The following is a 15,878-nucleotide window of genomic DNA, read 5'->3' as shown; positions in this document are numbered from 1 at the left end:
ATCTTTCCTGCCCGCCTCACCTTCCTGGAGGCGTAGAAGTCCTGGAGAGACGGCAGATTGCAGCCAATCACCTTCTCAGCAGAGCGGATGATACGCTGCACTCTGCCCTTGTCCTTAGCAGTGCCAGCAGCGTACCAGATGGTGATGGAGCAGGTTTAGCTTTCTTTAATGGTAACACCCTGTCCTGCTTGAGTCTGGAGTTTCAGTCTTGAGCTTGGCAATTTAGGGTTTAGTGTTTGGTTTCAGAGAGCCAAATAGGTCAAAGCTTATCACAGACAACCTGCTTCTTTTGTCCTTCATGTGAGGAGACAGGGTCAGTAGAATCAGAACATGCTCATCTATCAAAGGTGATACATTTCTCACTCACTGTTAATCTGCCAAAACCTGGAGACATGATGCAAATTTGCATTTTATTGGAATGTATAAAAATTACTTGCTTAATGAGGACGATAAAATGGCAATAAACGCAAGGTCAAACCTTTTGAATCTGTAATGATGCTTCAGAGATTGCTGGTCACGCTTTGATGAATTTAGGGAAATTACACATCATGCACAGAGACTATAACTGACTACAAGTGTGATTAACACAAATCTTGCCTCACCAAGACCTGCTCTAATTGCAGTGATAGACATTATGATAAAATGTCATGCTGAGTCCTTCAACGTCTTTCTCTTATTTATTTTTCACTACTCTCTATCTGTATGAATAATCCATCTTCCATTGTCAATGCTTTTCCTGAACAGAAAAAGGTTTGCTCTGAGGAGGAAGTACCTCATCAGGCTCCGCTCTGCTGTGCTGCTCATCGTCAACCGTCAGCGTTACATGAGGGTATGCGCACTGTGTCATTTGCAGTATTTGTGTTTTAAAAATGAATAAAAGAAAATGAACAAATGTGTGAAGTGTGGTACTGTTGTCTTTCTGTCAGACAGTGGTGGAGCCTGCAAGGAAGGCAGAGGAGGTGAGTGAGCATGTGAAAACAAGTGAAAGTGTCTGAGAGGGACGAGAGTCACAAAAAGATGAAGATGTTGAATCAGTGTGTAATATAAAGTCTTTGTGCATGTGTGTATTTGCAATGTGTGTAGGATCGCATCAACAGAGAAGTGGTAAATGTAACGACGCTGCCTATTCCTGCTGATCTGGCAGTTCTGCTACATGCAGCCTCAGGTGTGCACACACACACACACACACACACACACACACACACACACACACACACAAGGCCATGTGTCACTACACAAATACGACAATATTGTTGTACCCACCTGTGTGTGTGTGTGTGTGTGTGTGTGTGTGTGTGTGCAGGTGGTGAAGAGCTGCACTGTGACTGCTTGGCGGTGGTCCAGGCTCCAAAGGTTCAGGTTGACCCCCAGCTGACTCTGCCCCTGGATATCAACAACTACCTCATGACACACTACATCCGGGCCATATTTAGGGTAAACACACAAAATGAAGACACAGACAGAAAATCTACACATGAAAATCTACATATGAAACTGTGTGAACACATGAATAAAACATAAATTGACCTTGGTGAACTTGATTGGACCCAGGACGATGTTGTTGCAGTGCTTCATCCATGTAACTACATTAAAAAAAACAGTCACTGTATATAATCTATTGTAAGCACTGTGTGTGTGTGTGTGTGTGTGTGTGTGTGTGTGTGTGTGTGTGTGTGTGTGTGTGTGTGTGTGTGTGTGTGTGTGTGTGTGTGTGTTGTAGGAACCGTTGTTTGGGATGCTGACAGCCCCGCTGGAGAGTTCACTGATTAGAATGGATGAGGAGCTAACACAAGGAGCTCTAAACGTTTTCGTTCTGGTACATGTTGCATTCACATGCTGCTGGGAAACTCCAGTATGCAGGACCTTCAAGTCCCTGCTAATCAGCCTTACGTCATGAAATCAAACCCAGGAAAATGACCTGTAGCTTAAGCTTAGCTTTACCACCTTGATTGGTTTCAGTTAAAACCAGTTAATTATACTACTAGTATAATTTTGGAGTGCCTTAATGTGAAATGTACAGCATGAAACGTTTTTTGTGTGCTTACTGTACATGTAAACACATACAAAATCAAGGATTCAGACTATTCTAACTGTAAGATATATCATGTCATATCATATATTTCAAGCAGGCCTAAGCATAATGTGAAAAGCTAAAACCAAGGATTTATAGGAAAGGTTTACAACCTTTATTAGTGTAATTTGACTTGTAAGGTTACAGAATGTATTGTAAATGCCTTTGCTTTTGATAGATACTAAGATTCATGGGTGATCCAAACTTGAATGGGGCTCAGGAGAATCTATTTGGGAACTACATTATCCAGAGAGGACTTGCCAATCCCAGCCTGCGAGATGAGATCCTGGCTCAGGTAGCCAATCAGGTGAGGCTCAGTTCGTTTTCTTAGCCGGCGCGATAGAAATTACAGTACAAGCCCAAATAAGACAGAATATTTATCTGTTGTTGCACATTATCTCCTTACTTTCTCCTCTCCTCCATTAGGTTTGGAGGAATCCTAACATTTTGAATTCAGAGCGTGGTTGGCTCCTCTTGTCCTCCTGTCTCTCTGCCTTCCTGCCCTCTCAAAGGCTGGCCAAGTACTTGCTGAAGTAAGAAACACAGTTAAACAGTTAAATATGTTTACTTTATAGTACATGGAAATGGCTACACAAAAATTACACATTATATTTATTACCTGCTTTTCTGTGCATGCCTGTGATTCTTGTACATGATTTCAGTACTTTTTTTACTTCAGTTTGCATCTCTCTGTGCTTGCTGTTGTTGTTGTTGTCGTTGTAGGTTTGTGTCTGACTATGGGCCGGAGGGCTACGACTGTGTCTGTCAGCACCGTCTGCTTCAAGCTCTGCAGTGGTTGAATGTCGGGCCAGAGTATATCCGGACATACCCACCCTGTCTACTAGAGTGGACCGCTAATCGCAAGAGAGCTCACACTGTTCTGCACATACACTGTTTCGATGGTAAGAACACACACACACTACACATGTAGCCAAGAGGGGAATTTAACGGATTTTATTTTCAGATCAAGTTGCAAAAATGTGGATGGACTGAAATGAGAGCACAATGTGATCTGTTTACTCATCATCTGCATCTGTCTTTTTTTAGTGCCTTTTCCTCGAATAAATTTGTGTTATGAATGGTCTAAATCATCATCACAGGCAACACTGCACAACACTTATATATGCAGATAACATTAAAAGCACACATCAGCAATATGTGTCAATATTAAAGTAATGTACATTGTGAATTTGAAGCCCATTTATGTTGACTCCCTGTTTTATCTGAGCTGAGTCAGTGTGTGCACTATCCAGCACGGAGGAGTTATCTGTCTCTCATTTCCTCCTCTCATCCAGCTAATCTGTCCTCTGGCCTTTTGGCAAGTCTACTGAGGATTAGAACACCTGATAGTCGCTCTAGTTCCCTGGCTTTGTTGTCTGTTTATGGATGCTGATGTCAGTGTAAATCATCATAGGCAGACTGGCGAGAGTGCTACCAACTTTGTTTTCACAGTCCACATGAAACGTATCTTAATGCATTATAAGATGAAAAAGAAAGCACCCCACAACATTTCAAAGTTATACTTTTTGTTGAGTAACTGTTGTATGTCAGAGGCTATTTGTCTATCTAAAGTGTTGTCTTTGCTCCTGCAGGTGTGTCGCTCCTGTGTCCTCTGCACTCCTGGACAACAGGAGAAGAAATAGCCAAAGACATCTTACAACACAGGTATCATCTTACTGTAAAACATAAGAACTACGCACATGGATTGGATTACGGAGAAAAGTTGAAAATAGGAAACTAAAGGAGACGTTTTAGTGGAACTGTTATATCAAGACTTTTTTTAAACTTTATTTGGTTTTTGTGCATATAACCAAACATATTTTGTCCAGTCGTGACTCTTAAAGTCATAGATATAAAAGGAAGCGGAAACAGTCGTAATAAAGGAAACAATAACAAAACAGTCATGGCTACAGGTGTACACCATCAAATACTTACAAATCCAGTATCTTGAATCAGTTAGGTCATAAACTATTTCTTCTGCCATAAATCATCCAACTCTTCCATTTATGAATGAAAACATTTTCTCTCACTCTTAGCTGGTAAGTCATTTTTCCATAGTGTAAATTTCTTCTATAATTTCTAACCATTGTTTTATAATAGGGCGTTCAGTCTTGTGCCAGTGTCTTGTAATTGCATTTTTGCTTTTGATCAATAGTATCTTGGCTAAATATCTATCCTCTATTTCATCATATTTGTGTGCATTATTGTATTTTTGTGTGTGTGTGTTTGTGTGTAGGGGTGTGGTGGAGGGTCGTCAAGGCTGGTCGGTGCTGCTGAAGGAGCCCGCACAGTGGGTGGAGCTAGAGGGCTCAGACTACGTTCTGGACTTGATGTCGGACCTGGAGCTTCCTGCTGACTTCCCCAAACACAGCAGCTACTTCATCATCTCTGCACAGGAACCAACCAGAGTGCGGCCCAATGCCAGCATGTGAGACACACATTTACTCAATACATATATAGTATTAGCTATAGTTAATTGTGAGGTACTTCAGCAAGCACATTTTTACTTTACTTTAGTATTTCCATTTTATACTACTTTATAATTCTACTCCACTACCTCAGAGGGGAAAAGTGTACTTTTTACTCCACTGCATGTATTTGACAGCTGTAGTTACTAGTTACTTTTCAGATGAAGATGTTACATTAAGAAACATGATAATCTTATAAAATACAAAACAAAACCCCTTTATAAAAATGCATTGTCTACTTGGAGCCCCAAGTCACAGGTTTCAGATGTCTGAGAGTTGGTAGCAGCATCTTCACTTTTCTAAACTGTTTAAAGCCCAAAGAGGTCAAATTATCCAATATTTCACCAAAAAAACTATTCCAAAAAATGAATAGAAATTTGTGTAGCATTACGTTTTTTCTTCTTTGCTACCCCATTAAGTTGCACAAAACTACCTAACAGTTGACAAAGTAGTTACAATTAGCTCCATCTCAACCAGCTACGAGTTAAATGTTAATTATGCATTGATGCATTAATATTAACAATCTAATAAAGTTATATATGATTATGTATCAGTCACAGGGGCAGGGGGATGTGCTTTTACTTTTGATACTTTAAGTACATTTTGCAGATAGTATTTCTTCCACCACTGAGAGGCTAAAGGACCGATGAAGATGGTGTAATGTTTTTTTTCTTTTCTTATTGTTTCACAGAAGCCTGTTGGGTGGTGGGTTTGACATGAAAGATGATGGCATATCTTCAGTCATACCTGGCTCTGTTGGACATGGTACACATTTAAGCATAAACATGTGAAAACTGACACACATTGGGTTGATTTTGATTACAGGACGATGAAGTGCTCTCTTCTCCTCTCACAGACTTGGAGCCTCAGAGAGGGATGGATCGTTATCTCGACAGCCTGTTTGACCCTGTACTGTCTGAGGGAACTGGAGTAAGTTACATAACTCACTCACACTGACACTCTTGACCATCGGAGAGGTGATTCCCCTGTCAACCATTTGGTTACTGTGCAGGTCATGGAAAGCTCTGTACAGCTCTGTTGTTGTTTTTTAGCATAGAGTGAACTCACATTATAATGAGGATTCCCGTTTATTTTTTCATATACATTTATATTTTTGTAAAACTTTTTTGGCATTAACAGAGGTGGGGGAGAAATAAATAAATAGATAAAAATATCAAATTAAAAGAAGAAAAAAAATGCATGTATAAATGAAAAACAAGCAAAAATACTAATAATACATTAGTACAGTAAATTAAAACAAGCTTCTTGTCATTCATATACTAAACAACAGTCACAATTACATGATAAAGTTTGTCTCATATATGTATAACATGTGAACGGTACAGGTGAACTGCTTTCTACAGATCTGAGTCCTTTTTTTCAGGCTAATCCCCTTTAGCTTGGAAAATAAAAAATCTTATTAGCGGTGTGACGAGATCTCGTCCCCACGCGAGATTAAACGTGACGAGATTTCTCGTCGAGGTACAAAGTGTCTCGCGATATCACTACACAAGTGCAGAGCAGCAGCCTTGAAATTAGCATAGAAATCCCCCGCCTGTTCTCCCAAGTTGACTCTCTCTCTCTCTCTCTCTCTCTCTCTCTCTCTCTCTCTCTCTCTCTCTCTCTCTCTCTCTCTCCCTCTCTCCCTCTCTCTTGCCTGAGACACACGCGTCCGCAGCGTGCAGTTCACTGTGGCGCTGTCTTGCGCAGACCACTCTCTTTCTCTGTTAAAATGAGTCGGGAAGCGGAGAGCAAAACCTAACTTTACTTTTAATGATATTAAACAAATAGAAATATTCTCCCTTCATCCTCCCTTCGGTCATAAATCGATAGCTACTAGAGTAGCCTACTTCCTTGTTTAGTGCTGCAATTAATAAAATGCAGAGGAGGAGAAAAAAATCATCTGTCTTTACAAAAATCATCTGTTGAGTGTTTGATGGTAATTTAGTTGTGCTTTAGAACGTAATCAATGTAAAACAATAGTAAAATAAGCTTTATTTCTCTACTGTCTACTGTACAATGACAAATTCAAGTAGAAAACATTTGGTCTCAACGGTCTCAACTACTGCCACAAAACGCTTAGTTATGTTGTAACCTTGGTTCTCTGAGTGAAGAGACTATCTCTTCTCCATACATATGGAATAAGTAACAGTGTAACTGTTAGTTATACAGGACAGAAGCCAGTCATTTGAGTTTGTGGTAAAACCTTTCAGTTCTCGGTTTTCATTTTGTGACTTTGGATCGAATAAAGGACAATTTTTCTTATTCTTATAAGAAAAAAATCTTATTTCTCATTTGTCTTATTTCTTCATTGAAGTTTTCTGTAAAATAGTGTTAAAATCTCGTCTCGTCTCGATCTTGTCAACCCAATCTCGTGTCTTGTCTCGTCTCGGGGAGTTGGGTGACTTGCACACCCCTACTTGTTATAGTATGCAGCTGTTTCTTCAAATATATATATTTCGGGCAGAGTAATAGAATGCAATAGAATATGCAGTGAAAGTGATCCTGGTCAGCCTGGTCGGACCAAGCCTCGTTTCATAGTTGCACACGTAAACACAACCAGTATAAACTATGTGACAGTTTCTCTTTAATACTGTAGGTTCCTCATTGTATATATAGCAGGTAGGCAGTTTGGGCAGCAATTAAACAGCTAAGTCAGGTAATTTACGATGCATTACCTCCGCCACAAATGGTATATTTCACCCGTTATGAAAACTACACTAATATCTGCTGATTGTTGATTGAGTTAAATAAATAAACGTATTTAGTGAGGGCAATGGTCAAGTGAATACTGGCCATGTTGGATCTAGCAGTTTCAGCTGGGACGGCGACGTGGTGAATGTTAGCTGTGCTATCGGATGTGGCTGACAGGAATTAGCATGTATCAGATGTGTTCTACAGACCTCTCCCGCCCAGCAACCTATTACGTTACCCAGTTACCGTAACTGTCACAGCGACTAGATCGCCACGGTGATTTCCCACCCAGGCAAGGCAAGGATCTGCTTACGAGGAACTGACACTCTGGCAAATGAAGGGCTTACTATTTAATGAGACATAGCCTACAAACACACACACTCCTGTGGATTTATGGGTCAGTGGCTGATTTCTGATGGAACAGCTGCACAAATAAAAGGGGGATTCCTCTGATCTGATAGTCTAAAGTTGCCCTGATGGCACAAGTAGTTTTATATCTCTCTGTCTGTCTCTCTAGCACTCCTGTTGATATCCACAGTCACAAAATCAGCGAGTTTAAGGAATACTCCACCCAAAATCTATCTTTTGGTATCAAATACTTAACCTGTTGGCTTGAAATGCAGCTCTGAAAGGTATGTAGTTTGCTCCATAGTCTCGCATTGCCAGACCTTCCTCCACGGTGCTGCTGAGGAGGGTCTGGCTAGTCCACACAGCATTCTGGGATGGGAGAAAAACGTGCTCTGGTTTATTGGCATTTCTTTAAACCAATCAAAATTGTCTTGGGCAGCGCTAAGCACCAGACGGAGCAACAGTGCCGCTGCAAAATAGCCTCAGGAAGGAACTTGTCTTGGTGGAACATGTGTACGTTCAAAGGTTGTTTTAGTCGTGCAACAGAAAACTCAGATTGGACAGATAGTCTAACTAGCAACATCGTCGATATAGACTATTTGCTCCATAACGGAGAACAGCAGCTTGAGTAAGCTTGGATTTCCACCAGTTACAATGGAGTCCAATGATGAAACAGAGTCACTGTACTGTCAATACATTTCAGTATTTCTAAATGCAATACTTCCATTATATGTTATCGCCTCCTCGTAGCCCTGAACCTCCACTGAATATAGTATTTTTTAGTGATTTGGTAGTGAAGTGACAGTTCTTTGAAGCATACTGAACACATAGATCTGCTGTGGAGGAGTAAATTCTGCTGCTGGAGTGGTTTGGTTTTGACACTTTTTTGTCATTCGACTGTATTATAACTGCAGTAAATCCAAGCTGAATACAGCTGCTCTCCCCTCTGAAGAAGTAAACTATACTGTTAGAGGTAGGGCTCTGTGAAATACTTAGAAACGATGCCAGATTCCAAAACAGTAGAATCACAATCTTGATTTAAATCAGGAACTATCTGATCAAAGACAAAGCAAACAAGATTACAAATATGACCTGACATTTGCATACTTTTGATAGTCTGTGTCACGGACTGTAGCCCAACTGAGGTCGACAGTGATATTGATTTATATTTGACAGTTTAGTTTAAAGTTTCTGCTAATGATAGATCGGCCAATATTTTAAACTCGTGCAAGATATATACTGAGTAGGATTTGTAATAGTTAAGAAGTATGTAACGGCATCACAGTTTCACTGGTCTTTGGCATTTTTGTCCTGCATTTCTTGTTGATAATCAGCCATCACTTACGCCGATATTCATATATCAGCTAATATACTGATATATCGGTTTGATACAAGCCCTGAGTATTTGATACTCAAAAGATAGGTTTTTGGTTGGGTATTTCTTTAACTGCCCTTGTGTTTTCGTTTCATTAATCTTCTAATCTGATGTAAAGTTGTACTGTATGTCTGTCTGTCTGTCCTCACAGGAAGTAGAATCAGCTGCAGGACTATCCAGCAGGATGAAGGGGGCTGGGGGAGTTGGAGGGGGTTGGCAACAGGAAGAGCAGTCAACTGGCCCCCCACCTCCACCTGGGGGTCAGTCAAAAACACAGGCTCAGTCCGAGATCACTCCGTTGTTCACTCATTCATTATTTCATGTTTAATTAACACTCAGTAGTTAACTCTTTAGTTGATGTAGTAAATCACGTCGTCACTGACAGTTGTACTGTCGCACAACTTTAGTTTTTCCATCTATGAAATCCAACACATTGTATTGTGGGACTGTCAGCAGAATGTAGTGTGCATGCTGTGAACTACTTTCTCCGGTCCATTGTATGACTTGTTGAGGGCTTTCTACATACATTCTGGCATTCAAATAAAATTTGGACAGAGACTCGCACTCAAACACTGACGAACCCCAATATCTCCATAAATCGTTATCAAGTGTAATAAAACACACATACTTAAAATCTTAAATGTGTGTGTGTGTGTGTGTGTGTGTGTGTGTGTGTGTCCACAGCTGTGAGAGTCCTTCCCGTGGGAGGCGTGATGTCGCCTCTTGTCGCGGCAGTGACACCTGTTAGACCTGGTTTGTATCAAGTGTGAAGAGAACTATGAGAAAAAAAATTTATTATTTATCCCTGTTGACTGTGTTTCTCCTCCTCTCTCCTCCAGATGCCCAGCAGGCTGTTTTGGCCCAGCAGCAGCAGGCAATCATGAACCAGCAGGCCATCATCATGGTAAACCCTCCGTCTGGATCTGCATCTGTTAATCTGTTCCAGCGTTCTTGTTTTGGATTTAATGCGCCATCGTCTTGTTTCTTAGGCCCAGCAGATGACCATGCAGGCCATGGCCATGGTCGGCAGCCCAGTGACAAGCCCCCCCACCTCCCCGATCACAAGTCCTCCTATGAGTCCCCTGCCGCACCACCCTCCCAGCCCGTACGCCTTCGCCAGCCCCTACGCTGTCATACCCCCGAGTCCATACGCTAACATCCCGCCCAGCCCCTACGCTAACTTCACTCCCACTCCCTACGCTGCAGCAGACACCCCGCCCAGGCATCCCTATCCTCCCCCTACCCAACTGGAACAAACTCCATCATACCTTCAAACTCAGCCTCCTGCAGAGCCCCAGACCCAGCCTCAGGCCCCCCACCACAACCCTCAGCCGAGCGCCACTAAATCTAACAAAACGGAGCCAGCACAGCCTAAAGCCAACGCTGCTTCACGGGTCAGTAACTCTGAAACATGTGCGGTAACAGTCCAAGCTGACATATTACATAATGTTCCAGTACTTATTAATTCATGAAAGATGGTTTATTTGGTGTTAACTCCAAGAACAAAAAAACAACGCTTACTCAGGAAAAATGAAATGAACAAAACAAGATGCAGTTTCCTTTTATGGAAAGAGTGAGCTGTTTGTTTGCAGTAAAAATAAGAACTGTGTAGTCGGGATGGTGAGCAAAAGCTGGTTGAAAAAAAGGAAAGCAAGTGCACTTAAAGGTGAAACGAAAATATGTATAACCTTTTTGTAATCATGTAGTCTCATTGGGATCAAGATCTCTTTTGACAAAGAAAGCCAAGTAAAGAAAAAGAAAAACTGCCAGACAAACCAAAATGACAAATACAAACAACATATACACACACACATACAAACAAAAGCACATAACAGCAGCAGTGAAATCACTAAATAGTAAGTAAAGTTTGAAATTTGGATGAGAAAAAAAATCTCTGGACAGAAGTCAAACTGTAGTGAGGGGTGATGCAGATGTGGCTTTTGCAGCTATTTCTGAGTCTGGTGCAACTTTTCTGTTATGTTTGAGTTGAGTAGGTTGGTCAGTGTCTGCAGCCTGTACTAATATAGTTCTGTGATATTATTGCTTTTATACAGGGCAATAATTTAATATTTTTCAGTCACATGAATCATAATATCATGCTGTGATGCACAATCCAGATTTTCTCAGATACAGTTACACAGGCCCATTTTATTTTTTGTTTAACCGTTTGATTGCTTAATTTAATGATTGTAGTTGTGACAAAACTGAACATTAGGGTGCAGTTCAGTGCAAAATGAAATGGATTTGTCCACCAAACTTCACAGAAGAAGAAGAAGAAAACACCACAACGATCCTTGCACATGACAAAATAAAAATAACCATGCAGAATTGCAGATTACACATTTCTACTATCAATAACAAAGAAAATGTGCTGCATTCATACAGTCCAGTATAATGTCCTCTTTCTTCCCTTTTTTGCTCTGACATTGACCTGGCTGCAACAAAATCTCAAGAGTCCAAATGTAATGTCCTGCAAAGCCTTGAGTGCAAACTCTCTGTCCTCTCTGTGTGGCTGTTTCAGGTTCAGTCAGGTAAGGACAGCGTCTCTCGGAGGAAGGCTCCAGGCATCCCCATAAACAAGGACACACCAGTCAGGAAGTTTGGTAAGAGAGGCTGAGAGAGAAAACATGAGAGAGTGAGCAAGCAAGAAACAGAGAGAAAGTCCTTTCAGTCCCTTTAACTTAAACTCTTATTTAGGAGAGCTTTACACAGAAGAGTATAACACCTTATTGGCTGAAGTTTTTATTTGTGTGTGTGTGTGTGTGTGTGTGTGTGCGCGTGCGTGTGTGTGTGTGTGTGTGTGTGTGTGTGTGTGTGTGTGTTTGTGTTTGTTTTAGCCCCAGTTGTGACGACTCCTCCGCCCCCTGCTGGAGAGGTGGTGAAGTACTCGGCTCGGACTACAGATTTCGTCGCCCCCAGCCAAGATATTAAAGGTATCTGAATTTAAAAGCTGCAAAATGTTGATGTCACAGGATTATACAACATGACTGAATGAATGATGATCTTGTAGTCGATGAAGTTGTTCATTCCTCGATTTCAAACAGACACATTTGTTGAAAGAAATTATAAAGATTAATCTACATAATTCTAACATGGTTTATATTATTTTGAAAGAAATCATCAAAAGGTACAACTCCCCACCTCCGTCGGCAGACCTGCTGCCGCCTGACAAGAGGTGAGTTCTAACAAACATGCACACAGAGACTGATAAGGGTTGAGTGAACAGAATCAGAATCAGAATCTGGTTTATTGCCAAGTTGGATTTACACATACGGATAAGGAACACATACATTATGTAAGCTACATAAGGAATATGTAGCTGGTGGAAGCTTTTGTGTTTTGGTGCATAGACAAATACATAAATATAGAATAGGATAAAATGATGTACACTGTAACTGTTAAAAATGAAGGAGCTAGGCAGGAATGTGCAAAAATATATTCTATGGGATGTGCAAAGGTCAATATAACAATCGAGCAAGCAAGTTGATGCTATCTTCAGTCACAGCATTAAGTGTGCATACCGTGAAGACCACAAGAAACCACCAACTACTACTGACTGCTATGTTATTGCTCTGTGAGCACACTGCACCAGAATGATTGTATTTGCACACAATAAGCACAAACACAAATTATACAGTATTACATTTGTAGTTGAAACATCGTGTAAAACGGTAATGTGTGATGTTGACACTGTGTGGATGTATTTAGGAGACTAGAGGGGAAGTTTAAGAAGAAGCAAACCCCCCGTGATGAAGCTTTACAGATCCTAAAGCCGCAGATGGACCACCCTCCTGCTCCACAGGTACACACACACACACACACACACACAAAGCAAAAATGCTGGAAATCAGTCATGCATGGGGAAGTTTTTGTGTCTGTCCAGCCCAAAGGTCCTGTTGCCCTCTCACCATCTGCGTCTCCAATGAAGGAGGCGGGATTTAAACCCACCAGGAGCATAAAGACAAGAGCACCTGGTCGTCCTCTCCCCATACCTCCTCCAGGTATATACAGTCACTCAAAGTACATACTCAGACAAAGAAACATCACTTTGAAGAGTTAAAGGTATATTGTGGCACGTTCTAGTTTTGTTTAGATTTTACAAAAACTGAGTGTGATATTTGTAAGATCTAACACATATGATTGCATTTCCTACCTCAAGGCACATCTTCAAAGCCATTTTTGAAAGTAAGAAAACTAGCCTACGTAGTTTAAATCGGCAGCTTGCAGTCTTGTCTAGGATTTATGTTTTATATTCTGTTTATTGCACTACAGTGCCCCTAGTGGTCATACAATCCACCTGGTACCTTTAAGCAAAAGCTAAGCTAATTTTAACTATTACGTACTTATCTATACCATAAAACTCTAAGCTTTTACAAAATCCTTTTTTACAAAGTCATCATTATTTTACAAAATCATCATTATGAAAAATATTGACAACCAAATTTGTGTACCTCTGTATATGCTTAATTTATGCTGATCCAATGCAGCTAATCCTAAGCACCTGCTAGTTCAAGGGTTGTCTACCATTAACCAAGGACAGCCAACACTCTGCGGGTTTTTATTGGAACCAAAAACTCTGCTCGCTGAGTAGCTTACGTCATGTAGAGGGGAAGAACTTATCTGTCAAATCACCTGCGCATGATTAGCAGGTTTATTATAGAAAATAAAACAATAAATAAAGATTCAAAACTATTATAACGTTGATGATTAGCTACTCCCGTGCAAGATGTAGGAGAGAACAAAACCCCAAACAAACAAAAACATAGAGACTTATAACCCCATTTCTCTGAGAGGGTCTTCTGAAATGTACATGACCCCACTAGACTTCATTTTGTCAGAGGACATCTCACATTATTCAGTGTAAATTCTGCCTCTATATTGACTATTGAGTGTCATTTGCTTACCCACACTAAATCACCACTGGTGCTAACAAGTTGCATGTCCCAGACAAGGTCAGTACAGAAATGCAGTTAAACAGAGACACACTGACACACACAGCAAGCAGGCGGCGAGGCGCTATATTACCCTACTGATATGCCGATTCTAAAAACACATCTGTCTGTCTTGTCAGAACTTTAAGCATTTAGATTTCTGTAAACAAGCTAACAACAATATTAGGACAATAAAATGCTATTCCATTCTCTGGAGTAACAGTGGAGCAAAGGCAGTCAAACTGTCCCAAAGCAAAGACAGCAACAGATCATTAACATGCTCACTTAATACAGTTTTGTTAAATTAAGGACATTGAATAAAAGGTGAAACTAAAATGTAACGCAAACTATTTGGTGCAGTTTCTCGAGAGCTTCCGGTAGAGACTGAGACCATCCAGACACAGCTTCATCAGAGAACCAATGAAGAGCACTACACCTACACCAATGTTCCCTGGAGACTGTACCTCAGGAAGGAGGTGTGTACATACACAAATGCAACACAAACATCATGATCCGCTGTCAAAATGTTTGTATTCTGTTCTTATTGTGAATATTTGGGTATTGCTTTTACAGGTTTTTTATCCCAAAGACAGCTTCAACAATCCTCTGGTGCTAGAACTCATTTTCAAACAGGTGACTGAAGAGATAGTTTAGTGAATGCAGGATGAATGGATGTAGCATCAGCAGATGCTTTTGTTAATCCATTCACCTTTTTTTTTTTTTTTTTAACCTGTCACCAATTGTGCTCCATATTTTTACCTGACAACAGAAAAATCACAGAAAGATCTAACTAAATTATTTCTAACATCACCTTTCCTCTCCTCTGTCGTCTCCTGCAGATAGTGAACGACACTCTGTCGGAGGCTTGTGTTCGCATCACCCGGGATGAAAGGCAGAAAATGAAGGCTCTCTTCGGTAGTCTGTCTCTTCTTCCAGCAGATATTTCTTTAGGCCGTATGTTCTATTTCAAAGACATTTCGTTGACATTCACCAGTTCATGTGTCTTTTTGTGTCAATGACAGCTAAACACGGGGTTGAACAGAATATGGATCCGGTGGAGGAGCATGTGAAGAAAACCATCGTGACGGCTGCCAGGGAAACCTGGGAAATATACTTCTCCCGTCTGTTCCCTGCATCGGTGAGGGCGGTTAAATGCTTAGAGGTTTTATTATTTAGCATTACTGAATGTGTTGTTTTTATTTTTTATTGAACCTGTGTGTGTGTGTGTGTGTGTGTGTGTGTGTGTGTGTGTGTGTGTGTGTGCAGGGTAGTGTAGGAACAGGTGTGCAGGTGTTGTCAGTGTCCCACAGCGGTATAAAGCTGTTGAAGACAGTAAAGAGCAGCGCTGCAGCTCCAGACTACTTCAGAGTCCTACGACCCTACACGTATGTGCTGTTTTTTTATGTGTTTGTTTGCAAATTCTTAATAGCATTTCTTTTTATCTTGTTTGGAGTTCCAGATACTGTATTTGGGTTTAACAGTTGAGAATCAGGTATCAGGTAAGTTCACAGACAAATATACCAAACTGTCTACCAACTTTCCTCCGCTTTTTTTTAGGAGAAGATTGATTTGTGTGTCTAGCCTGTCCAATGCTGGATTTTTTATTCTATGTAATACTCATATTTGAGAGTTTGCAATATCTTGTTGCTTATCAGAGGACTTGAGCGGACATATACATGTACCGCTATATGTGCGAGAAGTTAATATCAGCCAATTTATTGTTCAAGGAGCAGTTTTTGTTCAGGCATGTGGATCAAACACAAATAATGTATTTTCATTAATTTTAGGAAGCACTGGCTTTGCTTTCATGACAATTTATCATATTAGAAATTTAGTACATTTAGCATTAGGAAGTACTAGTACAGTGCCCGTTCGAAATATGCCTGTTTGAAACGGGCCAATTGCTTGGCCTGTGGTATTGCTGCTTGAAGCTTTCTCCAGAACTATTGTACCACAAAATTACTTACAGAAGGACCCCAAAGCACTAAGCA

The 15,878-nt window shown here is 40.6% G+C and overlaps 1 protein-coding gene across 1 annotated transcript in view; it reads left to right on the top strand.

Annotated features, from left to right (window-relative positions):
- Positions 1-15,878, top strand: part of myo15ab (myosin XVAb) — a 51,072-nt gene that overhangs the window by 21,947 nt on the left and 13,247 nt on the right. The window contains exons 30-55 of the mRNA XM_078268327.1: positions 745-829; positions 927-959; positions 1,084-1,165; positions 1,304-1,434; positions 1,721-1,816; positions 2,250-2,378; positions 2,498-2,604; positions 2,795-2,973; positions 3,664-3,736; positions 4,308-4,499; positions 5,231-5,304; positions 5,396-5,469; positions 9,108-9,216; positions 9,641-9,709; positions 9,796-9,860; positions 9,946-10,350; positions 11,478-11,559; positions 11,794-11,889; positions 12,071-12,131; positions 12,665-12,758; positions 12,840-12,957; positions 14,248-14,363; positions 14,461-14,520; positions 14,727-14,802; positions 14,910-15,025; positions 15,154-15,272. Of these exons, the coding sequence (XP_078124453.1) occupies positions 745-829; positions 927-959; positions 1,084-1,165; positions 1,304-1,434; positions 1,721-1,816; positions 2,250-2,378; positions 2,498-2,604; positions 2,795-2,973; positions 3,664-3,736; positions 4,308-4,499; positions 5,231-5,304; positions 5,396-5,469; positions 9,108-9,216; positions 9,641-9,709; positions 9,796-9,860; positions 9,946-10,350; positions 11,478-11,559; positions 11,794-11,889; positions 12,071-12,131; positions 12,665-12,758; positions 12,840-12,957; positions 14,248-14,363; positions 14,461-14,520; positions 14,727-14,802; positions 14,910-15,025; positions 15,154-15,272 (2,841 nt within the window). The remainder of the gene's footprint in view (positions 1-744; positions 830-926; positions 960-1,083; positions 1,166-1,303; positions 1,435-1,720; positions 1,817-2,249; positions 2,379-2,497; positions 2,605-2,794; positions 2,974-3,663; positions 3,737-4,307; positions 4,500-5,230; positions 5,305-5,395; positions 5,470-9,107; positions 9,217-9,640; positions 9,710-9,795; positions 9,861-9,945; positions 10,351-11,477; positions 11,560-11,793; positions 11,890-12,070; positions 12,132-12,664; positions 12,759-12,839; positions 12,958-14,247; positions 14,364-14,460; positions 14,521-14,726; positions 14,803-14,909; positions 15,026-15,153; positions 15,273-15,878) is intronic.

Source organism: Sander vitreus, chromosome 2, assembly GCF_031162955.1.
Source record: "Sander vitreus isolate 19-12246 chromosome 2, sanVit1, whole genome shotgun sequence".
Classification (NCBI taxonomy): domain Eukaryota; kingdom Metazoa; phylum Chordata; class Actinopteri; order Perciformes; family Percidae; genus Sander; species Sander vitreus.
This window is presented reverse-complemented; position numbering and strand designations above follow the sequence as displayed.